Source organism: Oncorhynchus masou, chromosome 28 (assembly GCF_036934945.1).
Source record: "Oncorhynchus masou masou isolate Uvic2021 chromosome 28, UVic_Omas_1.1, whole genome shotgun sequence".
Lineage (NCBI taxonomy): Eukaryota > Metazoa > Chordata > Actinopteri > Salmoniformes > Salmonidae > Oncorhynchus > Oncorhynchus masou.
Window position 1 is genome coordinate 13,932,396 of NC_088239.1, and position 27,959 is coordinate 13,960,354.

Consider the following 27,959-nt stretch of genomic DNA (forward strand, 5'->3'; position numbering starts at 1 on the left):
ACACGGTGGTACGGTCGCCTCGGCTTAATTCCTCGCCCATATCAAAGTTTATAGCATATTTATTTGCTGTTATTGTATTTCTAAGTAGCAGCCATATAACAAACAGCCAAGGAAACGAATCGTTTTCACTTTATGACAGAACATTCATATTCTGCCAGACTGTGGCATTCTACCTGATTTGTCAGAATTTTCTTTTGATCCCAACAAAACTAGATATTTTACTCAACCAGAGATTTAAATAAATGGTGTTTGCTTGAAAACTGACATCTGGACATGCCTGGCAGAAAACGATATGACAACAATAACGTCTAATGTAACTGGCCCCTCTAACAGTACAACTGGCCCCAGCTTGGCCCCCCCAGTTGAAATGGTCTAGAACCGCCACTGTCTCCCTCTACCTACTACCTGCCTGTTTCTGCTGCCACTGGGTTTTCACTCACTCCCCACACACCCAGAAACTTGAATATCATTACTTACCATTTTGTCTTTATGAAAAGCCATCTGACCAGTGTTTTTTACTTTCTCTATAGTCATTATGGATATTGTCTGAGCCTGCTGGCCATTAATACTGGTATTGCGCGTTCTTTATAGAAATGGGAATTAAGGAAGACTGCTTTAATTTTCAATTAAGATACATTAAATCTAACAATGTCTTCATTGTATGCTTTTATAGGGTCTGTATTACAAGTGAAATAAAGATTTGTGCAAACTGGAAGTGTGACTTCTTTCCCCAAGGATTTCCTCATAACTGACCAAGTACCTCAGCCTGAGTTATTCCATACCAAGGCTAGATGGGGCTGAATGGAAACAACACCACACAACTGCAATGCAACTAATTCATCTCATTGGAACATGACTGTTCAGTCTGAATATTCCATCAATTAAAATATGGATTTCTTGGCTGAATTAAAGATGAATTAAACCTTCAAAAAGGGACACACACCTACACAATGAAAGTTTTGTCAAATAAAGTAATTGACAGGAAAAGTAATTTACTGCATCAATTATAGTCACAGCCTCTCCCCTTCAATTGATTAACTAAAGAAAAGGGATGGATATTTGATTTATTAGAATCCCCATTAACCGACAAAAGACTACATACATTAACATGTAGTGTGTGTGCGTCTATCAGTTCCACATACATGTCAGTACATGCACACAACAAGAAGGTTACATGGGGGTGAGGCGTTGTGCCGTCAGGGGTTGTTTTGTTTTTTGAAACCAACTTTGCTGTTCACTTGCGCTATATATTTGATGGAAGGGAGTTCCATGCACTCGTCTCTGTATAATACTGTACGTTTACTTGAATTTGTTCTGGACCTGGCACTGTGAAAAGACACCTGGTCGCATGTCCGGTGGGGTAAATATGTGTAAGTTGACTTCGCAAACAGTTTGGAATTTCCAACAAATGAATGTTTCTAAAACTATCTTCAACTCTCAGCCAAGAAAGACTGGCATGCATAATATTAATCTTTGCCCTCGGATTACAATGAAGCAAGACGTGCCGCTCTGTTCTGAGCCAGCTGCATCTGAACAAGGTCTTTCTTTGCAGCACTTGATCATATAAATGGACAATAATGACAATAAGATTCAACTAGAGCCTGCAGGACTTGCTTTGTGGATTGCGGTTTCAAAAAAGCAGTTATCTTTATTACGGACAGACCCCCTCTTTATCTTTACAACCATTGAATATATCTTTTGACCACGACAGTTTACAATCTATGGTAACACCAAGTCATTTAGTCTCCTCAACTTGTTCACCATTCATTACCATATTCAGCTGAGGTCTAGAAATTATGGAATGATTTGTAACAAATACAAAGCTCTTAGTTTTAGAGATGTTCAGGACCAGTTTATTACTAGCCACCCATTCCAAAACAGACTGCAACTCTTTGTTAAGGGTTTCAGTGACTTCATTAGCTGTGGTTGCTGATGCGTACATATATGGTTGAATCATCAGTATACATGGACATCCATGCTTTGTTTTAATGCCATTGGCAGTAAAAATAGTAGAGCAAATTGGGCCAAACAGCGCAACACTCCAGGCAGAAAACGGAATGTTCTATTCTCAACCAAGCCCATCTTTTCAAAGAAAACGTCATTTAATTATACTGTATCTGTATTTATAATGTATTCCAAACGCAGATGGTAACCAGATGATCCCAATCATTTAGGCAGTAAACGATGCCCCCCCCTGGTATGTTCTATTGTGAATTGTCTGGGACTCATTGTTTTCCTGTTCACTACTCAAATATATTTTACTTAATGTTAAAGACAAAATTAACTGCTACACAGAACCACAGCGGACCCATAGTAAAGTGAGTCTTTTTTATCCTATTCCTTTTTATAATAACTGTGTCCCTGTGCAACATGCTGAGCTCTGCCCACTGGGGTGTGGCTTAAGGAGTGCGTTTTGAAGTAAGCGTTTGTATCGTGTGAGGCTTGCTATATAAAGCAGGCAAACAGGCATCCCGCTACTGTTTCGATTGAACATTAGAATGGGCAAAACGAGCGACCGAAGCAACTTTGAGTGTGGTTTAATTGTCAGTGCCAGGCGCTCCGGTTCCAGTATCTCAGAAACTGCAGCCTCCTGGGCTTTTCATGCACGACATTGCCTAGGGTTTCCTGAGAATGCTGCGACAAACAAAAAAACATCCAGTCAGCAGCAGTATCGTGGGTGAAAACACCTTGTTGAGAGGTCAAAGGAGAATTGCAAGACTAACAAGCGGCCCACAAACAGGAAAATAACGACGCAGTACAACATTGGTCTGCAGAACGGCATCTTGGAACGCACAACTTGGCGGTCCTTGTCACAGATGGGCTACTACAGCAGTCGACCACACCGGGTTCCACTCCTTTCAACTAAAAACAAGAAGAAGTGGCTCCAATGGGCACAAGATCCCCAACACTGGACAATTGAGGAGTGGAAAAACATCGCCTGGTCCGACGAATCATGCTGATGGTAGAGTCAGAATTTGGCGTGAGCAGCATGATTCCATGGACCCATCCGGCCTGGTGTCAACAGTACAGGCTGGTTGCGAAGTGTAATGGTGTGTGGAATGTTTTCCTGGCACACATTAGTTCCCTTGATACCAATTGAGAAACATTTCCATGCCCTGAAGAATTCAGGCTGTTCTGGAGGCAGAGGGGGGTCCGACCCGGTACTAGATGGGTGTACGTAATAAACTGTCACTAAGTGTATATAGTACATAGTGAGAAACAAATTAAGACATATTGTTCATGCAAATATACACACACACACAGGGTACAGTAAGGATGGCGGTTGGGGTGGCTGGACACTAGGGCTTTGGCAGGCAGTTGTTGTGTTGGGTCAGGGTTCATCTTGTCTCACTGAGACTCCAGGGTCTGGTTAAAGTGTCTCTTCCCATCCAGGTACAACATGGACTCTATAGAGACAGACAGACACACATGAGACCAATGTTAGACTGTGTGGAATCAATAGATGTTAACTTTAACCTCTTTGTGTTGGCACAAATGTAAGAGTACCTCCGTAGCTCTGCGGTACTATGTTGGGGACGTCTTTGTCTGTGACAAAGGTGAAGTGGAAGACGTTAGTGGTGTTGTGATGCCGGGTCAGGGGGTCAAGAACCTCTGTATGAACTCTGACCTGGATGTAGTTCCCCTCTGTGTAACACACCTGGAGACACAGAGAAGGACATGTCAGCACTGAAACTGGAGCAGATCAAACAACACACCAATGCATATGCACACATACACACCTGTGATGAGAGCAGTAACAGGGAGCCAATCTCTACAGGCTTCTGGAAGAGGATATCGTCCACGGCAACCAGGTTAGGCCGACACCCCCTGGAGGGAGGGAGGGAGGAATACACACACAATGAGGATGCACAGGTGTATGTGGTGCACCGGGACAAATGTATATCTTCTCTAACAAACACACACAATCTAGCAAATCAAAATTGGTTCTGTGAATGTTCAGAGAATGTTATTGGATAAATGTACATTTACATTTGAGTTATTTAGTAGACGCTCTTATCCAGAGTGACTTACAGTAGTGAGTGCATACATTTTCATTTGTTCTGTTCCCCAGTGTGAATCGAACTTGGCGTTACAAGTGCCATACTCTACCATCTGAGCCACCCGGGACCAATTATGTATGTCACAACATCACACTATAACTTTATGAGTCTTGTGTGGGAACGCTCCTTGCTTGTTGTTATGGGAATTTTGAATAACATAACCATCAACATTAATAGGACATTCCTGTAATATTTTCTCATAACCAATTTCATTAAATACAGACATAATTTCTGAGGTGTGTTTATGGTAAATGTTTCATGTTACAACATCGCACTGTAACTGAGAATGGTCTTGGTTTGCTGGGAACAGACTTGCTCACTCACTCACCCGTAGGCACATGCGTTAGCCCAGCCCAACTCGTAAGCTTTCCTCATCAGAAACCCTCCAAAGATCCTGTTAAAGATATTCCTCTCCTGAAAACACATCTTAGTCAGCACAAATTACAAAAGTTTCAGGTTGTAAATCTCGCTACCTCCCTCCCTCTCTCTCTAACCTGTGGATGGCAGATCTCCAATCCTTTGACTTTGGCGTCCTCCATCCATACGGAGTTAGGAGGCAGAACTCTGCTACGGAAACTCACTGTCCTACCAAACACACACACACACACACACAAAGTTTTTCCTGGATTATATGTGTCATAATTAATTATTTGTCATAATTAAGATGTAACATTCATATTCGGACAGTGAAGCTAAAAAATGCAGAATATTTTAACAGCTTATGTTTCAGTGAGGTAGAGTTTGTGTGTGTGTCTGTGGCGGCCCTCATGAGAGAGTTTCATCATAGTGCTTGATGGTTTTTGTGAATGCAGTTGAAGAAACTTTTAAAAAGTTCTTGAAATGTTCCGGATTGACTGACCTTCATGTCTCTTTGCTTTCAATAACTTTTAAAGTTTCTTCAAGTGCAGTCGCAAAAACCATCCATCACTATGATGAAACTGGCTCTCATGAGGACCGCCACTGGAAAGGAAGACCCAGAGTTACTGCATAAGATGACCTGGCCTACACAATCATCCGACCTTAACCCAATTGAGATGTTTTGGGATGAGTTGGACCGCAGGGTGAAGGAAAAGCAGCCAACAAGTGCAGAGCATATGTGAGAACTCCTTCAAGACTATTGGAAAAGCATTCCAGGTGAAGCTGGTTGAGAAAATGCCAAGAGTGTGCAAAGCTGTCATCAAGGCAAAGGGTGGCTACTTCGAAGAATCTCAAATATAAATATATTTTTATTTGTTTAACACTTTTTGGTTACTACCTGATTCCATATGTGTTATTTCATAGTTTTGATGTCTTCACTATTATTCTACAATGTAAGAAAATAGAAAAAAATAAAGAATAACGCTGGAATGAGTGTGTGTATATATATATATGTGGGGCAAAAAAGTATTTAGTCAGCCACCAATTGTGCAAGTTCTCCCACTTAAAAAGATGAGTGAGGCCTGTAATTTTCATCATAGGTACACTTCAACTATGACAGACAAAACAAGATTGTAGGATATTTAATGAATTTATTTGCAAATTATGGTGGAAAATAAGTATTTGGTCAATAACAAAAGTTTCTCAATACTTTGTTATATACCCTTTGTTGGCAATTACAGAGGTCAAACGTTTTCTGTAAGTCTTCACAAGGTTTTCACACACTGTTGCTGGTATTTTGGCCCATTCATCCATGCAGATCTCCTCTAGAGCAGTGATGTTTTGGGGCTGTTGCTGGGCAACACAGACTTTCAACTCCCTCCAAAGATGTTCTATGGGGTTGAGATCTGGAGACTGGCTAGGCCACTCCAGGACCTTGAAATGCTTCTTACGAAGCCACTCCTTCGTTGCCCAGGTGGCAGTGTGTTTGGGATCATTGTCATGCTGAAAGACCCAGCCACGTTTCATCTTCAATGCCCTTGCTGATGGAAGGAGGTTTTCACTCAAAATCTCACGATACATGGCCCCATTCATTCTTTCCTTTACACGGATCAGTCGTCCTGGTCCCTTTGCAGAAAAACAGCCCCAAAGCATGATGTTTCCACCCCCATGCTTCACAGTAGGTATGGTGTTCTTTGCATGCAACTCAATATTCTTTGTCCTCCAAACACCACGAGTTGAGTTTTTACCAAAAAGTTCTATTTTGGTTTCATCTGACCATATGACATTCTCCCAATCTTCTTCTGGATCATCCAAATGCTCTCTAGCAAACTTCAGACAGGCATGGACATGTACTGGCTTAAGCAGGGGGACACGTCTGGCACTGCAGGATTTGAGTCCCTGGCGGCGTAGTGTGTTACTGATGGTAGGCTTTGTTACTTTGGTCCCAGCTCTCTGCAGGTCATTCACTAGGTCCCCCCGTGTGGTTCTGGGATTTTTGCTCACCGTTCTTGTGATCATTTTGACCCCACTGGGTGAGATCTTGCGTGGAGCCCCAGATCGAGGGAGATTATCAGTGGTCTTGTATGTCTTCCATTTCCTAATAATTGCTCCCACAGTTGATTTCTTCAAACCAAGCTGCTTACCTATTGCAGATTCAGTCTTCCCAGCCTGGTGCAGGTCTACAATTTTGTTTCTGGTGTCCTTTGACAGCTCTTTGGTCTTGGCCATAGTGGAGTTTGGAGTGTGACTGTGAGGTTGTGGACAGGTGTCTTTTATACTGATAACAAGTTCAAACAGGTGCCATTAATGCAGGTAACGAGTGGAGGACAGAGGAGCGTCTTAAAGAAGAAGTTACAGGTCTGTGAGAGCCAGAAATCTTGCTTGTTTGTAGGTGACCAAATACTTATTTTCCACCATAATTTGCAAATAAATTCATTAAAAATCTTACAATGTGATTTTCTGGATTTTTTTCTCTCATTTTTTTCTGTCATAGTTGAAGTGTACCTATGATGAAAATTACAGGCCTCATCTTTTTAAGTGGGAGAACTTGCACAATTGGTGGCTGGCAAAATACTTTTTTGCCCCAGTGTGTGTGTGTGTGTGTGTGTGTGTGTGTGTGTGTGTGTGTGTGTGTGTGTGTGTGTGTGTGTGTGTGTGTGTTTTATATATATATATATATATATATATATATATACATACATACATACATACATACATATATATATACACACATTTCATTTTTTGTGACACTCTTGAAAACAAGATGGTGCATCAAGAGAAATAATTGTGTTCGTTCAAGGGGTGCACCTCTCTCAAGTTTCTTGTTTCATATCGTCTCAACATTATGAATAGTCAATTAAGATCGACACCTTCAGTGAACTTCTCTCATTTTACAGGGAACATCAATGTGACAACAATTTGATGACAGGATATGACTCCCAATAAGTCCTTTATGGTGATATTTGTTCTAAAAATGATAATTGTGATTTAAAAATACTTTATGGAAGTAAAGTTGCTAATTGTTCACGTCATCATTTTACTGACGCGCGTGTGTGTGCATTTGTGTGTCATACTTGGTGTCCAGGGTGTTGAGGAACAGGCTGTGTACGATCTTCCTCTCCTCAGCAGTAGGGGCCACCTTCAGTAGAGATGCTGTACTCAGCTCTATACGACGCGTCTTATTGACTGGCAGGACACACACACACAGTAAATAATAGAAACAAACACAGTAATATATATATATATATAAACGCATGTAATGTGTCTTACTCTCTCCCTGCTGAAACAGTTCCTCCTCTTCAAGCCCCTCTGGTTTCAGAGGATTAACAAACGCTGCCCTGACAGACAAACAGAGAGAGCCAGACAGATAGATGAACAGAGAGAAACAGAGAGACAGACAGAGTAATAGAGACAGTTAATAATGGTTGGATACTATAGATGGATGAATGGCTGGAATGACGGATGGATGGTTGGGGTGACGGATGGATAGTTGTTGTGTACCTCTTGTTCTCAGGGTCTCTGGCCACCATAACAAACGTAGCATCCAGAACTGGAGTGTAGGCCCCATCATGGTACTATACATACACAGAGACATAACATCACCATTGTGGACTTTAGTGTGTGTGTGTGTGTGTGTGTGTGTGTGTACCTGAGACATGTGCATCTTGGCTTCGATGGAGGTCTTCCCCACCCAGGTCACGTGACCAGTGAACTTGATGTCACAGTCAGGGTGTATGACTTGTTTCCTCATGTCTGTGACATCACATACAGGGAAAATAAGCCACACCTACCAGAATGCAACAGCAACAAACTATTCAATGATACTGGGAAAAGTGTCCCAGGATTAGACTTGAGAAACCCTGGTCTACGCAGTACATCCTGGTGTTGTATAGGCATTGTTGTGTCATACCTATCTTGTCCACCAGGGCAGTGACGATGGACAGAGGAGATCTCTGAAGTGCCTTGTTATGGGTGTGAGAGTAACAGATCAACACTGAGGAGAGAGAGAAATAACACTATAATAACATGTACCAGTGTGCATTGTGGTTGAGGTGATGATGTCATACCTGCTAGACTGTCCAGATCCTCCAGGATACGGCCAAACCTGGAATAGAGAAACCGGACTGAGTGGGGGGAAAGGGTGTGTGTGTGTGAGCATGTGTTTGTGAGCATGTGTTACCTGACACCTTTGTGGTAGTTAAGGTATTTCTCTCTAAGGGTAGGGTCTGTGCCCAGGGGGAGGTGGACCTCTATGTAGCTGTCCTTCATCCTGCGGACAGGAAGCTCATCTTGAGAACCAGCCAGCTGATTGGACAACGACAAACGGTCAGCTAATGCCTGCTGGTGGTCCCTACAGGATGGGAAGAGAGATAGTGAAAGAAATTCATCAGGAATGAGCTGTGAGTTTAACAAAGTCATGAACATATCTGACAGTCAACACAGGTCTTCCTTGTCGTGGTATCAGTATCTCAATACAAAATAGGTATACTGGTTCTGTTATTGTACCTCCAGTTAGTGGACGCTCCCACAATCTCCCTCAGCCGGTTGCGCACTGAAAAACAATCCACACAGTTGATCAGCTCTCAGTGTTTGTGTGTACTGATACTGTTCTCAGAACAGAACATTCTGGTTAAATGACAAGCACATGAATGAATTATTTTGCAGACAGGGCGTATTTGATGAGAAGTCTTGGTTGAGTGCGCTGTGGCGGAAGAGTTTAGAGCAGCGCTACGGTATTTAATATTGCTCAATTTATTTTTAAAGCCTGGGGAGAAAGGAGAAATGTGTTTATATAATGTGACAAAATGGTAAATTGTGAAATGTAATTTTGTGTTTTTTTGCACATATTACTTCAAGAAATAATACTGTCTTAGCCAATGTGGGCTGGGCACCAATAGGTGTATGACACTAAAATAAAATGAATCCTAATCAATCAAAATACAACGGGAAACATGATCTCAGACAGAATGACAGCAGCAAGCTCCAGAGAGTAGAGAGGTCTGGATGGGATACTCTACATCAGTTGTACTGTTGTTCCAGCTGGCACATGGAACCACAGTGGCTCTGCAGCCTGAGGGTGTGTGTGCAATGGGGAGAAATCAGTAGTGTACTGACAAGTTAATACAGTGTAATTTGAGATTTGCCCATTGGTTTGTGGCCCACCTGACTGGAGTCGCTGTGTTGTCATAATGTTGAGACGATATGAACCAATATGAAGCAAGACACTTGAGTGAGGGATAGCCCTAAAATCACCAAGACAGAAGCCACTTCAAAACATGGGTCCATCTCTGAGGAACATACAGTAGTGTAGATACAATACATAATGCAAGTTTGTATAGAGAACATTAAAGGTCTGTCTACTAAAATATACTACAGGAGGGTTGCAGCATCTGTAAGAAGAGCTAGCCACTGCCACAGGCCAGGGATGAATGCACAGTTCAGTCTGTAGAAAATGGAAGAGGGTAACAAGCCCATACAACCAGGCCAGCTCAGCAAAGAAGGCTGCTGGATTTAACAACAGAAAGTGACAGGGTGCTGGATATCACAAGAGAGATTGACGGTGTGTGAGAGTTTGTGCGCAAGACAGTGTGCTTGAGAGACAGTTGGCTAAGCTACATGCAGGCAGATTTATGTTGAATTAAAACAGAATTAAGAAAGTGCTTTATACAGTTAGGATTCAGGTTTGTTTACCAACACACCATTTGATACTAGCAAGTGAGCATTCCCTGTGGAGACAAGACAAGTCATGGGTCAGAGGTCACAAAAGGAGACTGGATTGAAACTCAATGTCTTGAAATCATACCTCACAAGTAGTTCACGTTAGGTTCATAACACTGAATGAGGCAGCTAATCAATCAACCAACCAATATATCAAACACATAATCAGTCAGTCAGTAAGGTGGGTATGGCCTTACCCTCAGACATGTCCGGGGCCTTCCCCTGCAGAGACACAGGGCCCAGGGAGAACGCCCTCGTTGTCAGAGATGCCAACGATCTTAGAAAACGGAACCTGTGGAATGGAAGGAACACTGAAATGTCAACACAACAAGCCCACAACATTCTAACTCAGAGTTCCAATTGCAACACCCCTGTCCCGTAAACCCATTAATAGACGTGTATGGGAATCCCAGATGTCTGTCAAGTCCCTGGCACATAGCCCACTGACACTGCCAGTTACAGCTGCTCTGGTCAGTCAGACATGCATACATGTCAGTCAGGTGCATCTCAATACTCTGGGTGTTGCCGTCAACAAACATCATTTTACAGTAACGTTAGGTTACAGTCGTAGCTAGTAAATAGACAGACTTAACAGTCTATAGCAGCCTAGTGGTTAGATCGTTAGGCCAGTAACTTAACCAAGCTGACAAGGTAAAAATGTGTCAGTCTGAGCCAGGAAGTTAGCCCACTGTTCCCCGGGCGCCGAAGACATGGATGTCAATTAAGACAGCCTCTGTGATTCAGAGGGGTTGGGTTAAATGCGGAAGAAACATTTCAGTTAAACATTCAGTTGACTAGGTATCCCCCTTTCCCTTTATATAGCTAAGTATTTAGCCAGGGGGAGTGGAACGAAGCCTCTAATATATTTATGACAGTAAAACAAACGCCTTTTGTTAAACACGTGAGCTGGCTCACCCAGAACTTGGATGAAAAAGCGCCTCAGCAATGTATCTAACAATATATTTAGGTTAGGACTTGATTGAAATAGAACCAGCAGGTAGCTAACGTTAGCTACGTAGCCAGGCTAACTAGCTAAATGTTCTGTCAAATCGTCTGTTTGACTCTTATTAACCTAAAAGAAAATGGCACATTTTTAAACACGGAAAGCAGAACCCAGAGATGTGATTAACATACTGCGAGTGGTAAAGGTAGGCCGCAAACTAAAATCACTGCTTGCTTAGCTATAAACTAACGTCGGTTAATAGCCTTAGCTAGCTAACGTTACTACACAAAATACCATAGTTAGCATTTCTGTCAAATCGACTGGTTTAACTCTTCTCCACCCCATACCTCGGCAACAACATGTCCGTGTGTATCGTTTATTTGCTATTAAAAGACGCTTGAGAAGTTAGCTAGCTAAATACCAAAATACAACTCTGAAAAGAGAGGACAGATGAAGCAAATTTTGAAAAAAGTGGCAGCACTGAAAAGTGTACTTCCTTTTGGACATTTGGCCTGCCGGTGCATACCGTAATGTTAAAATAAGTGCGCAATTATTTTGGGAATATAATGCACGGTTTATAAGCAATCTCAAATTCGTGTATTGTGATGGGGTACCACTGTTGAATTTAAAGCTCATGAGGCATTTCTAGGTTATATAACATTCACATATTAGCCATCATTGAGACTCACTTAGATAATTCCATTCATTATAGAACAGTAGCAATAAAATTATATAACATCTATATTGAATCTTTATTCAACTAGGCAAGTCAGATAAAAACAAACTCTTATTCATAATGACGCCTACACCGGCCAAACCCGGACGCTGGGCCAATTGTGCGCCGCCATATAGGACCCCCAATCACGGCCCGTTGTGATACAGCCTGGATTCGAACCAGGGTGTCTATAGTTATGCTTCTAGCACTGAGACCGCTGCTCCACTCGGGAGCCTGTAGAAGAGACAGGAATGCTTATGGGGAAAGTGTTGCTATATTTATTCAGAACCATATCCCAGTAATGCTTAGAGATAGATCGCATGTCAAGTGTTACTGAAGTACGGTGGCTGAAGGTTCACCTGCTTCATCTAAAGCCTATAATTTTGGGGCGTTGCTATAGGCTAGCAGTTAGTATCTGCAGTACCAGTCAAAAGTTTTGACACACCTACTCATTCAAGGGTTTTTCTTTATTTTTACTATTTTATACATTGTAGAATAATAGTGAAGACATCCAAACTATGAAATAACACATATGGAATTATGTAGTAACCAAAAGTGTTAAACAAATCAAAATATTTTATTTTTGAGATTCTTCAAAGTTGCCACCCTTTGCCTTGATGACAGCTTTGCACACTCTTGGAATTCTCTAAACCAGCTCCATGAGGTAGTCACCTGGAATGCATTTCAATTAACAGGTGTGCCTTGCTAAAAGTTAATTTGTGGAACTTCTTAATGCGTTTGAGCCGATCAGTTGTTTTGTGACAAGGTAGGGGTGGTATACAGAAGATATTTGGTAAAAGACCAAGTCCATATGAGGGCAAGAACAGCTCAAACAAGCAAAGAGAAACAACTGTCCATCACTACGTTAAGACATGAAGGTCAGTCAATCCTGAAAATTTCAAGAACTTTTAACATTTTTCTTTGAGTACGCGTGTCCAAACTTTTGACTGGTACTGTATGTTTCCAAGATGTATTTTAGAAACAATACAAAACATACAAATGACTACATCATACAAACATCACTACAGCCCTCCTGCCCACTAGCCCCCACCCCTATCTCTAGCACATGGCCTCAAACTGCATTTAAAAAAAAAATCTTTGTTGATATTATGGCAAGAACAGCTCAAATAAGCAAAGAAAAACAACACTCCATCATTACTTTAAGACATGAAGGTCAGTCAATCCGGAAAATTTCAAGAGCTCTAAAAGTTTCTTCAAGTGCAGTCACAAAAAACATCAAGTGCTATGATGAAACTGGCTCTCATGAGGACCACCACAGGAAAGGAAACCCCAGAGTTACCTCTGCTGCAGAGGATCAGTTCATTAGAGTTACCAGCAACAGAAATTGCAGCCCAAATAAATGCTTCACAGAGTTGAAGCAATAGATACAGCTCAACATCAGCTGTTCAGAAGAGACTACGTGAATCAGGCCTTCATGGTCAAATTGCTGCAAAGAAACCACTACTAAAGGACACCAATAAGAAGAAGACACTTGCTTGGGCCAAGAAACATGAGCAATGGACATTAGACCGGTGGAAATCTGTCTTTCTTGGGGACCTGAATATTGACTGGTTTTCATCAAGCTGTCTGCTCAAGAGGAAGCTTCTCAATGTAACCAGTGCCTGTAATCTGGTTCAGGTTATTAAACCTGAATGCCAAGCGTTAAATCTGGAGGAAACCTGGCACCATCCCTACTGTGAAGCATGGTGGTGGCAGCATCATGCTGTGGGGATATTTTTCTGAGGCAGGGACTGGAAAACTAGTCAGGATTGAGGGAGAGATGAACGGAGCAAAGTACAGAGAGATCCTTGATGAAAACCTGCTCCAGAGTGCTCAGGACGATCAGACTGGGGCGAAGGTTCACCTTCCAACAGGACAACAACCTTAAGTGTAACAGGGTTGGTTATGTTTCCACTTGCCTCTAAAGAAATGTGTATTTAATGTTCAAGCATTCTTATTGGTTAGTTCAACTCTGATGACAATAAGGTGTTTTGTGATTGGCCCCGCTTGCAGATAGCGGGAGATCGCGAACGTCAGGTCTTCCCAGTATGGAAATGTGATACAAGGGGTAGGTCACGTTCTGAATACTGTTTTCTATTTTCTATTTTACAATGTGTACAGGTTTGCTGTACGTTACTGATTTATACATGTGTGGGTATATGGTACCTGTAAGGGATTGTGGGGCTTTCTGGGATGTGCTTTGGCGTATGATTGCTGTAAATAAGTGTGTTAGCTAGCATACACCTATGTAAGGGTCACATAAGCCACTACTAACACTGTTGTCTTCATGCTACAGATTTTGCCATCAACAGCCATCAATACCGTTAAGCCCTGCACAACTAACGTGCTGTTTCCCATTTAACAACGGGTATTTACACATGTTATATTTTGTATTATATTTTTGTATTTTGTTCACTCAGTATGAAAATGTGATGCAAGGGATTTTGTCATCGATAGCCATCAATACCGTTAAGCCCTGCACAACTAACGTGCTGTTTCCCATTTAACAACAGAAATAAATGATGCTCAACTTGGACTACTGGCCGAAGTTATTTATTTTGAGAAAACACAACGCATGGAGAGTACATATACATATGTTACATAAACACACAGCCAAGACAATGAAGGAGTGGCTTCGGGACAAGTTTCTGAATGTCCTTGAGTGGCCCAGCCAGAGCTCAAACTTGAACCCATTCCAACATCTCTGGAGAGACCTGAAAATAGTTGTGCAGCGAAGCTCCCCATCCAACCTGGCAGAGCTTGAGAGGATCTGCAGAGAAGAATGGGAGAAACTCCCCATAGACAGGTGTGCGAAGCTTGTAGCATCATACCCAAGAAGACTCAAGGCTGTACTCGCTGCCAAAGATGCTTCAACAAAGTACTGAGAAAAGGGTCTGAATACTTATGTAAATGGATATTTACTTTTTAAAAATGTTTTAAAATAAATTTGCTAACATTTCTAAAAACCTGTTTTTGTTTTGTCATTATGGGGTATTGTATGTAGATTGATGGGGGGAACAATTTAATCGATTTTATAATAAGGCTGTAACAAATTTTTTGGGGAAAAAGTCAAGGGGTCTGAATACTTTCTGAATGCACTGTACATAAATAAATGTAAAAAGGAGTAATATTGGCCAGTAGCAGGATAAATAAATTAATGGTAATGGCAATCAATCACCAATCATTTAGAGAGTTACATCAGACATCTATTGTCTCCATCGCATAGATCATTTGTAATTACCATCTAAATCTCCTCATTATGCCTGGGTCACGAGGCCTTTGTCATAAATAGTAGTTATCCACATTCAATGAGCTGGGCTCATTATCATTCTATGGTTCTTCACTTGCTACCAGAGGTGTAACATAGTTAATTACAACTACTCTAGTTACAGTAATGGATTTACTTTTCTGAGTACTTATATTACTTATAATATTTTTCAGTAACTTTTCTTCTACTTGAGTAGGATATTTCAGTACTCTCCAACTCTGGTAAGTGAGTGAGTGAGTGAGTCAGTAAGTGAATAGTTAATAGTATATTTAATTTTTAAATGAGCTACTATTAATTTTTACTTTAGTCGTTTTTTTAACCAGTAATTGTACTTCTACTTGAGTCAAATGTAATTAAAGTAACATTACTTCTACTTGAGTATATTTTCGTACTCTTTCCACCCCCTTATTTACAAACACTTGAGAGTAAAATCTGAACTGCATTGGCTACAATCCAGTAACAACATCCGGTCCTTCATTTCACATGTACATTTCACATTTTATGTCATGTAGCAGACGCTCTCATCCAGAGCGACTTACAATTAGTACATTAGTCTTAAGATTGCAAGGTAAGACAACAACACTTCACACAATCTTATCAAGTACCTTTTCCCTCAACAAAGGGAAACAATGTGCATTCCACTGTAGTCAAGGTCTTTGCGAAATTTAACACATTTATTTAAAATATTACAGTAATTATATCATAGTAATTACATTTAAAAACGTGCTCAAATACAGAGTAGGCTAGATACAGTTTGTAAACTATAATTTGTTGTCAATATCTCGTGACCGGAGAAAGCATCCAATGAAAACAACAGCGAAACTTGTGACGTCTCCTAGATCCCTCTTTCCAATTGGCCAAAAATGACCGAGTTCCGGTTAACCGCCCCAACCCCCACGAGCCCCTATAAAACCCTTGTGAGAGACAAAGAACGATCTAGTCCAGCTGATCCGACCCAGACAGGTCCCTGCTGCATGAAAACTCTCCCGACATAGGCGTCAGGATCCCAGACTGACTGCGGAGGTTTAAACTCCTGGGACGCGAATGAAGAAACTTCTCCTGCTTCACTTCACATACAGAGGTTTAGTGAGAAAAGGGAAAAAGAGTAAAAGAAGAAAATGGATCGTTTTAAATTGCGAAAAGCTGAACCCAAAGATGTGCCTGACATACTGCGACTCATAAAGGTAGGCCTAACCCCCCCCCCCCCCCCCCCTCCAAGGAGTTGACCCGTACTTTGTTGTTATTTTGTAGCCCAGTCGAAACCGTTTTGTTTGACTGCATTGAGAGACTCGCAAATGTGTGTTTCTTGAAGGTGACATAAATACCGACAATTTCTGCTGCATATCAGTAGGTATCACAGTTCGCGCTGTAGTTTTGTACCTTTGCCTTTATTACATTGGCAACGAGCCAGTTTATCTGTTTGATGTGGTTATAATGTTAAACGCTGTTCTCTTCGTTGCCGGTCAGTTATCTCAGTGACTTCTAAACTCCCCTTATTGACCCGCTCTTGGGTTTTGATTTTGAAATGTTTCTTCTGTTCAGGAACTGGCTAAATATGAAGACATGGAAGATCAAGTGATACTGACTGAGAAAGGTGAGCGTGAATTATAGCTAATCATTTCCGTCTCGAGCACGGTGTGGCTGCAGAGTTTATAAGGCGTTTTTTGTTTGACGTTTGTGTTCACAGATCTGCTCGAGGACGGATTCGGTGACCATCCATTTTACCACTGCATCGTGGCGGAAGTACCCAGTGAGAAGCAGAGCAACAACGGTGAGGTTCTATATCTCCAATAATCGAATCTATTCCCTGGAGCACACCTGTATATCTGAGGATTGGTTGGTTATGCTGAGTGTGACATAAGAGTATTATAACAAACTATCAGATGGGTGTGACTGACATATGCATAGGTGCCTCACATGCATATGTTTCTGCGCCATGGGAATCCCTAGTATGTACCTTCCCCTATGCCATACATGCATCAAACCTGTTAACCCAGTTTGTACAGGACATACAGTAATGTTCTGTCCTTACTCTATACACACCCATTTCCTTACAATAGTTATGTGATACATAATGGTATGACAGTTGGCGTCTTTGAAACATTGTTGCTGTACGCTCACACATTTCTCTCAGCGAAGGCTGGTTTGTGTGTCTAGGCCTACTTCCTGTTATGGTGTGGATGTCACGCCGATGTAGGCCAGACACACTTGTATGACACACCCGCTAACCAACTTCTGTTGGAAGCTTCTCTGAGCCAGAGCAGCCTGTCTCCACGCGTCAGTTCTCACAACATAACCAACATCTCCTCTTTACACAGTCCCCTGGCAACCAGACTGAGTTAACCGCTGAAAGTACAAGTTAATCTTAACCATGGATATATGCGCAGCTCTGCCCCTCCAAGTCCTAACCACCCTTAAACATTTAGGGAAATGCTCAACTGACCATAGATTAGCTACCTGGGTAACTCCGGTACGAACACGGTTACATTTGGTTTTTATGAGTGGGTTTACTTCTGTGTCCAGGTCCTGTGGTGATTGGGTTTGCCATGTACTACTTCACCTATGACCCCTGGATCGGCAAGCTGATTTACCTGGAAGACTTCTTTGTCATGGAAGAGTACAGGGGTAAGTAAAGTAACTATTTCCCTCTCCTACGGTCGCTCTCTTTCCTCTGACCTGACCAGTAACAATTATCTCATTCTGTCATCCATCCACCAGGGTTTGGCATCGGCTCAGAGATCCTCAAGCTCCTCAGTCATGTGAGTAACTTTGGAGTTGTGACCCTGTACAAACATGGTAACAACTAGGTGGGAGCTGTCAGTCAGTTACACGGAAATGATTATTGAATGTGTTGGGGAAAAGAGCTGTAGGTATAAGATGGTGTTTGCAGGAAATGCTGATTTAGGTGTGTGTGTGTGGGGGGCGGCTCGCTGTCAGATGCATGTGTGCTAACACCTGCCCTCCCTTCCCCCTCCCCCCTCAGACAGCAGTCAAGACTCGCTGCAGCAGCATGCACTTCATCGTCGCCGAGGGCAACCAGGCGTCGATAGAATTCTACAAGCGTCGTGGCGCAGCTGACCTCTCTCTGGAGGAGGGCTGGAGGCTCTTCAAGATCGACAAGAGCTCCCTCCTCAAGATGTCCTCTGGTCCCGAAGAGTGAGCTGGCCCCAAGACACATAGAAAGATGGGAGTGAGACTTAGGCTAATTAAATTGACCCGTCTCTCACTTCAGCAGTTGGGTGGGGGGGGTGTGACTACTGACAGATTACTATTAAAAGGGGCATTAAACATTACTAATCATATGTGTACTAACTTAATTTAGGGTTCCGTTTAGATTTTATCTGAAGCCATCGTTTTAGTAGTATGTATTATTTTTTCTGCTAATCAACACCTTAGGATTCCTAGCGTTCTCTATTTTGAATGTTTGTTGGTGTAATTAAAAGTTTCAGAGCACATTTGTGTGGTGACTGATTTCTCTAGAGCTAAGAGGGGAAATTAAATCCCTGGCCACCAATGCAGGTGAGGTTGGGGATCATGATGGTGTGGTAGGGGAGGCCTTTACGCAACATGCCCTACCTCCCTTCATCATCCGGCTCTCGTGGGAGTCATTTCAGAATGTCATCAAGATACTTGTATGCAACCTTGTCTTTCTCTTCCTGTCATACCTTCTCTGAAAGGGGCGTGTATGGTCTGTTCGTCTACGGCGAGGAACACTTAGTTACTGCACTGACCTTGGAAAGACACAACTGTCAGTGTCAATGCTCACACACATCCTAGTCAGATCTCGCAGAAACCAGGGGTGTAGAAATGCATATCGGTGGGCTGTCGATTGTTCAGACATTGCTGCAGTGAATGTTCAAACGGTCAGAAGCCAACCCTGTAGTGGCCCAGTGGAGTTTGTAATATTCTCTAAACACGGTCTCCAACCACTTGCCCAGGCAGACGGATCCTCTTTACTGTAACCCTGTCAATCATCTAGACACTTGTACTCCACTAAACCTTCCTAAGAACTGACAGGCTCCTTGAAATGTTTCTTTGGCGTTACTCCATTTTAAATACAACGAAGGACATCAATGGGGCAGGACTTCGCACATTTTGTTACATTACAGCCTTACTCAAGTTGTGTAAATTCAATTTTCTTCAGTCTACACACAACCCCATGACAAAGTGAAAATGGGTCTTCAGAAAATGTGGTGAACAAAATTTCAACAAACCTTACTTGCATTAGTGTTCAGATCTTTTACTATGTGACTCAAGTGAGCTGAGGTGCATCCTTTTTCCATTGATCATCAATGTTTCTACAACTTGATTGGAGTCCACCTGTGGTAAATTCAATTGATTGGACATGATTTTGAGAAGCACACAGTTGTCAGTGTAAAAAACCAAGCCATGAGGATAAAGGAATTGTCTGTATAGCGCCGAGACAAAAGGATATAATTTCTGAGGCATTGAAGGACCCCAAGAACACAGTGGCCTCCATTCTTTTAAATGCAAGTTTGGAACCACCAAGACTGTTCCTAGAGCTGGCCGCCCGGCCAAACAAGACAATCGGGAGAATGGCCTTCATCAGGGAGGTGAGAAAGAACCTGTTGGTTACTCTGACAGCGCTCCAGAGTTCCTTTGTGGAGATGGTGGTTCTTCTGGAAGGTTCTCTCATCTCTGCAGTACTCCACCAATCAGGCCTTTATGGAAGAGTGGCCAGACAAGCCACTCCAGCCTGTTTGGAGTTTGCCAAAAGCCACCTAAAGGACTCTGACCATGAGAAACAAGATTCTCTTTGACCTGATGCCAAGCTTCAATTCTTGCGGAAACCTGGAACCATCCCTAAGTTGAAGCATGGTGGTGGCAGCGTTTTTCAGTGGCAAGGACTGGAAAACTAGTCAGGATTGAGGGAAAGATGAACAGATCAAAGTACAGAGAGATCCTTGAAAACCTGCTCAATGTCTCAGACTGTGGCAAAGGTCTGTTGTCCTTCCAACAGAACAACGACCCTAAGCACACAGCCAAGACAACACAGCAGTGGCTTTGAGAAGTCTTTGAATGTTCTTGAGTGGCCCAGCCAGAGCCCAGACTTGAACCCGATCTAACATCTCTGGAGACCTGAAAATAGCTGGGCAGCGCACTCCCCATCCAACCTGACAGAGTTTGAGGATCTACAGAGAACAACACTGAGAAACTCCCCAAATACAGGTGTGCCAAGCTTGTAGCATCATACCCAAGAAGATCTGAGACTATTCGCTGCCAAAGGTGCTTCAACAAAGTTCTGAGTAAAGGGTCTGAATACTTATGTAAATGTGCTATTTCAGTTTATTTTTAAAAATATCTAAAAACCTGTTTTTGCTTTGTCATTATGGGCTATTGTGTGTAGGTTGATGAGGGGAAAAACAATCAATTTAATCAACCTTAGAATAAGGCTGTAACGAAACAAATTGTGGAAAAAGTCAATGGGTCTGAATATTTTCCGAATGCACTGAACATCTGAGACGGCGGAGAAGAGAAAAGGGAAAAAGAGACAGCATCCTTTATCTCCAGACAGGGAATAATATTTTCATCCTAGATTCCCCATGAGCCTCGCTGACCTTTGAACCTGACTTGTTTATGTCCAGAGTTCTAAACGGTGCCCCGTTACTGATTAACCATTGGCTGAGGCTGAAAGAGAGCCTGTGATGTTTCCATCTATTTAAAGACACACCAGGGAGATTAAACACTAACTCCCAATGAGGCCTTGAGAGCTTTTCTAACCCTTTTCAAACTAAACACAATGTTCTATTCTAGCACAGGTGTTCATCACTCTGTTGCACAAATAGACATGATTATACACAGGCATTCACAGCCACGCAAACATGACCCCAGTGAGTGACACATGCCAAGGCATGATGGATAAGGTTGAGGGTCAAGTCATACCAACCAACACTCCCACCCCCAACTCACCTATCACTCACTCGTTCACCGTAACTGCAGAGTTAAACTGGACTGTCTACGTCAAAACAACTAGTGAACATTGTGTAACTCCCACCACAGGGTTACAGCAGATTCAGTACGTTCAGTAGTGTTGTTAACCTGGTCCCATCAGGTAGTGTTGGAAGAGGAGTTTGCTAAAGTACATCAAAATGTGGGACAGGCTAGAACTGCTGTAGTTCCTCGCCGTATCTTTTTCTACGGATGAACGTTTTATGGTTAAATGGATTTACAGGCAGGGAAGACAAATCCCTGTTTGAATAACCAATAACACACATCTGGAAAAATAGCCTTTGGACATGACCCACTTATCTCATAGCATGGACAGACTACCCTCCCTGTTTGTCTTTGTGAGAACACCAGAGGCATACACAGACCATGACTTTCCATGTATCCAGCACTAGTAAATATGTGCTGAGGTTTAACTGTAATAACACAATCACATAGGAGTTTGGTTTATTAGGGCCATATCTCTGTTTATAGACAGTAGTTTTCTGGGAACAGACAATCAATACAAAAATCAACCAATTCAAAATGAAAAGTATCACCTGAAACACAAAATACTTCAAATATACACCACGTTTAAATATTCTTCAGTAGAAGTACATCTTTAACTTTTTAAATAATTTATGTAACATTATCGTAGTGCACTCTGTGGTGGATCAATGATGGGGGAATGTCTTTAGAAATAAATACAGAACCAAAACAAGCACGAGAAACAAGATTTAGACAAACACAGAAACCAGGTCAGAGGACAGCTGACAGGAGTCTCCTGTGTCTATTGGCATGGTTACAACAGGTTGGCATGGTTAGTTGGCAAGGTAACTGAGCAAGAGGGAATGTGATGTATCATGTTACAGGAGAAACAGCGGTATGTTAAGGTGCTCTGTCTAGGGTGTGTGTACACCATGGAGGCGCGGTGCATATAGGAGTGTTGAATGTGATTTCGATCCACACTGGTGCAGCACACCCAGAACTACAGAGTTTATATCACCTCTAGTAAGCCAGGTTATATCACTGAAAACAAATTGTATTTTTACAACAAGAGCCTGGTTCCAACCAATTTAGACATACAGTAGATTATGGTAATAACAGGCTCTCACCACTGGTGGGTGTGATGACATGATGTAACGTCCTTCAAAATTCAAATACTTTTCTGTTTGTGTGCCAACACTACGTGCACCGTGAGGAGCTTTGTGTCACACCTTTGACACCTAGGGAAACACTCTCGGGAAAAGAGGGCTGTTGTGAATATAGGTGATTCTGTCAGAAGTTGCAGTCCAACTCCTCTGACAACCGTTGTTATCATGCCAAGAATCCTCATCCCCTATATTCACATCAGTCATTCAGGATTTCACAATTTCATGAACCAAATCAGGTGCCAAAGGCATAGGAGAACAAGGGCCTGAGGGCCAGCAACAATCCACACCTAGGAACACAACATTAGGCCCACAACATGAACACACACACAGTCAAATAAAACACCTTGGGTTTTACGGCCAATATAGATGGATAATATCGGTGAAACAATATACCGGCCGGGCTCCAATTATAACCGATCCTCTACGTTTGAACCAAATGTTCCATGACGCAACAAAATGTGATTGTTTTGGGACCTTTGATGCCATTAACTTTCAAAATCTCATGCGATGTGTCCAGGCTTTCTGTGTCAGCTAGCAATGCTCTTGTCCTCGGTCTTCTCAGCCTGCCTGAGGGGAAACAGGAAGCAGGAATACACATCATTATTACTGAACACACCTCAGCTGAATCTCAAACATCTTTTTTTTCTCGATTCTTTGTCATGATGACTAACCTTGCCCTTGCCAAATGGCAGGTCCTTCCAGAGCGTCTGCACAGCATCCCGACCGTGCTGACTCCAGCTGTACACAGAGTCCCTGCTCACCTGAGATAGAGACAACCACACACACACAAAATTGAAACACCTATGAAGTCTGACATCAATCAGATAAACCATGTGACAGATTTAGTGAACAAAATGTCATTTAAAAACACCCAACACACACTCTATCACTCATTAAGTGTCTAAACTATTCATAACTCACAGAAATACAGCCATTAAACCCCCCCCCCAGTCAGCAGTCAGAGGTCCTAGCTTTCCTCCCCCCCTCTGAACGGCTGTCTCCTCATCACTTTCCTATCCTGCTGCTGTATCATACATCCTGTCTGTCTGATCTGGCTGTGTTGTGGCACACAGAAACACGCACCTGTATCCTCTCTATCTCTGGGTGTGCCTCTCTCAGACAACAACATTAAACAGGCCTAAAATATACCAGGAATCCACACCAGAATAGGGCACCCCGCTTTGAAACCAAAGGGCAGACTATCAATCACATACCCTCCCCACACACAATCGCTCTTATTTCACAGCCAGAACTTCCTACAGGAAACCACAGCCTTTCCCGTTAGAGAGAGGGGAAAAAGGGATGGAAGACACACACCAACATTGCACCCCACACCCACACACACCTTGGTTAAGGAGGCAGCTTGCTGGGGGTAGAACATGGAAGCACTAAGAGCCATCAGCCCGACAGGAAACACCAGCCTCTTCACCCTGGAACCTAGAGACACAGAGTAGTGCTGAGCGATTAGTGCTTTTTGAGGTCAGTTCCAGTTCGGTTTTAGAAAAATAGACACCTGCTCTTCAAACATCTCATTACAAAGTCATGGGTGATAATATGGAGTTGTTCCCTTTTGCTGCTATAACAGCCTCCACTCTTCTGGGAAGGCTTTCCATTAGATGTTGGAACATTGCTGCGGGGACTTGCTTCCATTCAGCCACAAGAGCATTACTGATGTTGGGCGATTAGGTCGAGCTCGCAGTCGGCGTTCCAATTCATCCCAAAGGTGTTCGATAGGGTTGAGGTCAGGGCTCTGTGCAGGACAGTCAAGTTCTTCCACACCAACCTCAACAAAGCATTTCTGTATGGACCTTGCATGCGCAAGGGGGCATTGTCATGCCGAAACAGTAAAGGGCCTTCCCCAAATTGTTGCCACAAAGTTGGAAGCACAGAATAGTCTAGAATGTCATTGTATGCTGTAGCGTTAAGATTTTCATTCACTGGAACTAAGGGGCCCGAACCATGAAAAACAACCCCATGACCATTATTCCTCCTCCACCAAACTTTAGTTGTCACTATGCGTTCGGGGAGGTAGCGTTCTCTTGGCATCCGCCAAACCCAGATTTGTCAGTTGGACTGCTGAATGGTGAAGCGAGATTCATCACTCCAGAGAACGCATTTCCACTGCTCCCACGTTGAAAGTGACTGACCTCTTCAGTAAGGCCATTCCACTGCCAATGTTTGTCTATGGAGATTGCATGGCAGTGTGCTCGATTTCATACACCTGTCAGCAACGGGTGTGGCTGAAATAGCCAATGTGAAGGGGTCTTCACATACCCGTGTATATCAATGGATGTGGCAACTAAGGATTCATCATCACATCTCTGCTCAGGCTATAGCAGCCAGCCAGCCATCTACAGACTTGCCAGGACAAGTGGCAGCAGTTCGCAATGAATTCTGGTCATTGTAGTTAATGACTATGTTGAATATTGGCCTGCTGAAAACTACAACTTCCTACTACATGGCAGAGTTCTTCCTTGATCTGATCTCTCTCTAGAGTAATGGCATATCGAGCTCACAGAAGAAGAAAAAATTACATGGATTTCAAATAATTGAACCGATGTCGATAAATTAGTTGTGTGTGCGCGCGTACACATTACCTTTGGCCAGGTACAATCCTAAGAAGCCAGAGAAGCCAACCACCCCGACGCTGGGATAGAGGTCCGGAGGAGGATCATTGAGGAAATCATATGTCTCTGAGAAAGAGAGAGAGGACACAGTTTTGTGTATGTATGTGTATATAAAGGTATCTGCATGATATGAGTGTCTTCTCACCTCTCACTGTCCTGGTGGAGGCGCTCACAGTGGGCTCTACAGTCCTGTAGACCTCCTGTTTCACAGGATATGACATCACAAAGAGGAGATAGAGAGAACTTTCATCTATGCTTCAATCATAAGAAGCTGCTGAGCGGAGGACAGCTCATAATAATGGCAGGAATGGAATAGTCTGGATCAATGTGTTTGATACCATTCCATGTATTCCGTTCCAGCCATTACTATGAGGCATAACTCATTGTGTGTATGTTAGTGTGTCAAGTCTTGGTAGACAGTGTCTGTCACCTACCTCAGCTTTCTCCAGGGCAACCAGACCCGTTACCTACAGGAAAACAAGAACCACAAACCTTAAATCTGAGGATTCCAAAAGAAAATTAGAGAGGTGCCACATGAGATTGTCTAGATTCACCCATTGTGTTCCAGTTGACAGGTAAGTAAGAGACATACATCTCTGAGGAAGAGGGGTGTACCTGACACTGGTTGGTGTAAGGCTCAGCCCATTTCCTCAGCTTGGCCACGCCCTGTTCCACTGGCCCCACCTCTGGCTCCACATACCGGAGCTGCGGCTCTGGAGTAACATAGAGGGACGGGAGCTGCAACACACACACACACTTTTCAATCGAGCAGCCTACAGCAACGGTGTCCTGTCTAAGTCATTTTATCTGCAAAGTGCCTTGTGGGAGCCTGCACCCACCCAAACAGCTCTTATTAGCAGATAAGCTTGGACACGCATGTCACCTGTCCCTTCATATAACTGCCAAATAATTATTCTCGGAGAGGAGACAGAACAGCCATACTAGCTACCTCTTCAATACTGAGACTCAGAGCTGCAGGTTTCTTCTTCACCTCGCTGGTGGCCAGGACAGTCGCAGTGCCCGTCATCAGACCCAGGACCCCTGACACAGCAGCAAACTGTGGCACCTGGCATTGGTTACACATCATGATGCAGGATCATTACTTTATGGTAAAGGGGTAAATCTATGGTAAGAGTCAGGACATTCATGGCAGGTATTCAGACCCCTTGACTTTTTCCACATTTTGTTACATTTACAGCCTTATTCTAAAATGGATTAAATAAAAAAATACCCTCAATCTACACACAATACCCCATAATGACAAAGCAAAAACAGTTTTAAAAAAATGTTTGCAAAAGTATTACATATAAAAAACAGAAATACCTTATTTACATAAGTATTCAGACCCTTGCTATGAGACTCGAAATTGAGCTCAGGTGCATCCTGTTTCCATTGATCATCCTTGAGATGACTTGATTTGAGTCCACCTGTGGTAAATTCGATTGATTGGACATGATTTGGAAAGGCACACACCTGTCTATATAAGGTCACACAGTTGACAGGGCATGTCAGAGCAAAAACCAAGCCATGAGGTCGAGGAATTGGACGTAGATCTCAGAGACGGAATTGTGTCGATGCACAGATCTGGGGAAGGGTACCAAAAAATGTCTGCAGCATCGAAGGTCCCCAAGAACACAGTGGCCTCCATCATTCTTAAATGGAAGAAGTTTGGAACCACCAAGACTCTTCCTAGAGCTGGCCACCTGGCCAAACTGAGGAATCAGGGGAGAAGGGCCTTCGTCAGGGAGGAGACCAAGAACCCGATGGTCACTCTGACAAAGCTCCAGAGTTCCTCTGTGGAGATGGGAGAACCTTCCAGAAGGACAACCCTCCCTGCAACACTCCACCAATCAAGCCTTTATGGTAGTGGCCAAATGGAAGCCACTCCTAGTAAGAGTCACATGACAGCCCACTTGGAGTTTGCCAAAAAAGGACTCAGACCATGAGAAACAAGATTCTCTGGTCTGATGAAACCAAGATTGAACTCTTTGGCCTGAATGCCAAGCGTCATACCGGGAGGAAACCTGGCACCATCCCTACGGTGGATGGTGGTGGCAGCACCATGCTGTTGGGATGTTTTTCAGTGGCAGGGACTGGGATACTAGTCAGGATCGAGGGAAATATAAATGGTTCCAGACTGGGGCGAAGGTTCACATTCCAACAGGACAACAACCCTAAGCACAGTCAAGACAATGAAGGAGTTGAGAATGTCCTTGAGCCAGAGCCAGAGCCCGATCGAACATCTCTGGATACTTGAAAATAGCTGTGCAGCAAAGCTCCCCATCTAACCTGACAGAGCTTGAGAGGATCTGCAGAGAAGAATGGGACAAACTCCTCAAATACAGCTTGTAGCATCATACCCAAGAAGACTCAAGTCTGTAATCGCTGCCAAAGGTGCTTTAAAGTACTGAGTAAAGGGTCTGAATACTTATGTAAGCCTTATATTTTTTTATTTATACTAAATTTGCAAAAATGTCAACCTGTTTTTGCTTTGTCATTATAGTGTATTGTGATGAGATTGGGGGGGGGGGGGGGGACAATTGAATCAATATTTGAATAAGGCAGTAACGTAACAAAATGTAGAAAGACAAGAGGTCTGAATAATTCGAGTGCACAAAATAAAGAATAAGGCTAATATATTAAGTATATTTACAAATCCGGACATACCCGGTTTGTCCAGTAATGCCATGGCCAGATTTGAATAAAAATACGTTTTACGAGATTAACTATATTTTTGATCGCGAATTCAGATCGTAAAACCTCTTCTCTTTTAGCTCTTCATACATATGACTAGCTAGCTAATGTCGAATATTGAAAACTAACCCCTTCTGTCTATGTTAACTTCATTGACCCTGGCCACACTTGTTGTAGTGGTTTGGTTTGCTGACGTTAGCTAGCTAGCCTATGCCCAGCCCAACCAACATCACTCTTTTAAACAGTATTTTACGGTTGTCATTTTGTAGTCTGTACTATTCTAAGATAACCTGAATGCATATACAAGATACAAAAAAACAACAGTTTAACCGTTACCAGTTTCCAAACGTTTGACATTTCTCTTCCTGGTGACTTTGCTTTTATACGGCAAGTCGGACGGCAATAGAAACACTATATTTCGGTATTGTGGAACAATATTTATCTCAACAGCGACATCTGGTGGTAGCACACTATAG

General features: G+C 42.7%; 3 protein-coding genes and 2 long non-coding RNA genes across 8 annotated transcripts in view; 3 read left to right on the forward strand and 2 right to left on the reverse strand.

Annotated features, from left to right (window-relative positions):
* Positions 1-1,050: 1,050 nt before the first annotated feature.
* On the reverse strand, positions 1,051-11,579 carry LOC135517199 (acyl-coenzyme A thioesterase 9, mitochondrial-like). Of its 2 annotated transcripts, XM_064941290.1 has the most exons (16): positions 11,427-11,578; positions 10,334-10,428; positions 10,118-10,144; positions 8,925-8,970; positions 8,599-8,769; positions 8,486-8,523; positions 8,329-8,412; positions 8,068-8,171; positions 7,920-7,993; positions 7,689-7,756; positions 7,493-7,604; positions 4,556-4,646; positions 4,390-4,475; positions 3,741-3,828; positions 3,508-3,658; positions 1,051-3,407 (listed from the first exon to the last, which is right to left on the reverse strand). In XM_064941290.1, the coding sequence occupies exons 1-16, from the start codon at positions 11,438-11,440 to the stop codon at positions 3,349-3,351; spliced, it is 1,308 nt and encodes a 435-aa protein (XP_064797362.1). In that variant the 5' UTR covers positions 11,441-11,578; the 3' UTR covers positions 1,051-3,348. The 2 variants fall into 2 exon arrangements, with proteins under 2 accessions (XP_064797362.1, XP_064797363.1); XM_064941291.1 differs by lacking the exon at positions 10,118-10,144 and having other exon boundaries at positions 11,427-11,579.
* A 15-nt stretch (positions 11,580-11,594) lies between these two features.
* Positions 11,595-14,741, forward strand: LOC135517200 (uncharacterized). The gene is made up of 3 exons (XR_010452010.1): positions 11,595-13,692; positions 13,808-13,862; positions 14,091-14,741. It is a non-coding gene; the product is annotated as an uncharacterized LOC135517200 (long non-coding RNA).
* Positions 14,742-15,977: 1,236 nt separating this feature from the next.
* Positions 15,978-18,515, forward strand: LOC135517202 (diamine acetyltransferase 1-like). The gene is made up of 6 exons (XM_064941292.1): positions 15,978-16,246; positions 16,605-16,656; positions 16,750-16,833; positions 17,586-17,687; positions 17,781-17,821; positions 18,046-18,515. The coding sequence occupies exons 1-6, from the start codon at positions 16,181-16,183 to the stop codon at positions 18,220-18,222; spliced, it is 522 nt and encodes a 173-aa protein (XP_064797364.1). The 5' UTR covers positions 15,978-16,180; the 3' UTR covers positions 18,223-18,515.
* Positions 18,516-21,459: 2,944 nt separating this feature from the next.
* Positions 21,460-27,924, reverse strand: LOC135517204 (MICOS complex subunit MIC26-like). Of its 3 annotated transcripts, none has more exons than XM_064941298.1 (9): positions 27,820-27,924; positions 25,739-25,855; positions 25,405-25,527; positions 25,224-25,256; positions 24,935-24,989; positions 24,760-24,855; positions 23,508-23,599; positions 22,834-22,923; positions 21,460-22,725 (listed from the first exon to the last, which is right to left on the reverse strand). In XM_064941298.1, exons 1-9 carry the CDS (start codon positions 27,838-27,840, stop codon positions 22,690-22,692), a joined length of 663 nt encoding a protein of 220 aa, XP_064797370.1. In that variant the 5' UTR covers positions 27,841-27,924; the 3' UTR covers positions 21,460-22,689. The 3 variants fall into 3 exon arrangements, with proteins under 3 accessions (XP_064797370.1, XP_064797371.1, XP_064797372.1); XM_064941299.1 differs by having other exon boundaries at positions 21,460-22,729; XM_064941300.1 differs by lacking the exon at positions 25,739-25,855 and having other exon boundaries at positions 27,820-27,898.
* The window catches only part of LOC135517205 (uncharacterized), a 43,112-nt gene continuing 41,674 nt past the window's right edge, over positions 26,522-27,959 (forward strand). Inside the window, exon 1 of the long non-coding RNA XR_010452011.1 lies at positions 26,522-27,221. This is a non-coding gene — a long non-coding RNA (uncharacterized LOC135517205). The remainder of the gene's footprint in view (positions 27,222-27,959) is intronic.

What these genes read in the sequence shown, in the direction of transcription:
- LOC135517199 (XM_064941290.1), bottom strand. An exon ending in CCAAGATGCACATGTCTCAG is followed by an intron (nt 7,994 to 8,067) that starts GTACACACACAC and finishes GTGTATGTATAG; the next exon opens with TACCATGATGGGGCCTACAC. An exon ending in AGTACCGCAGAGCTACGGAG is followed by an intron (nt 3,408 to 3,507) that starts GTACTCTTACAT and finishes CTGTCTCTATAG; the next exon opens with AGTCCATGTTGTACCTGGAT.
- LOC135517202 (XM_064941292.1), top strand. Translation starts at nt 16,181, where the DNA reads ATGGATCGTTTTAAATTGCGAAAAGCTGAACCCAAAGATGTGCCTGAC. An exon ending in TGTCATGGAAGAGTACAGGG is followed by an intron (nt 17,688 to 17,780) that starts GTAAGTAAAGTA and finishes TCCATCCACCAG; the next exon opens with GGTTTGGCATCGGCTCAGAG. An exon ending in TCCTCAAGCTCCTCAGTCAT is followed by an intron (nt 17,822 to 18,045) that starts GTGAGTAACTTT and finishes CTCCCCCCTCAG; the next exon opens with ACAGCAGTCAAGACTCGCTG.
- LOC135517204 (XM_064941298.1), bottom strand. Translation starts at nt 27,840, where the DNA reads ATGTCAAACGTTTGGAAACTG. An exon ending in CTTACACCAACCAGTGTCAG is followed by an intron (nt 25,257 to 25,404) that starts GTACACCCCTCT and finishes GTTTTCCTGTAG; the next exon opens with GTAACGGGTCTGGTTGCCCT. An exon ending in AGGATTGTACCTGGCCAAAG is followed by an intron (nt 23,600 to 24,759) that starts GTAATGTGTACG and finishes CTGTGTCTCTAG; the next exon opens with GTTCCAGGGTGAAGAGGCTG.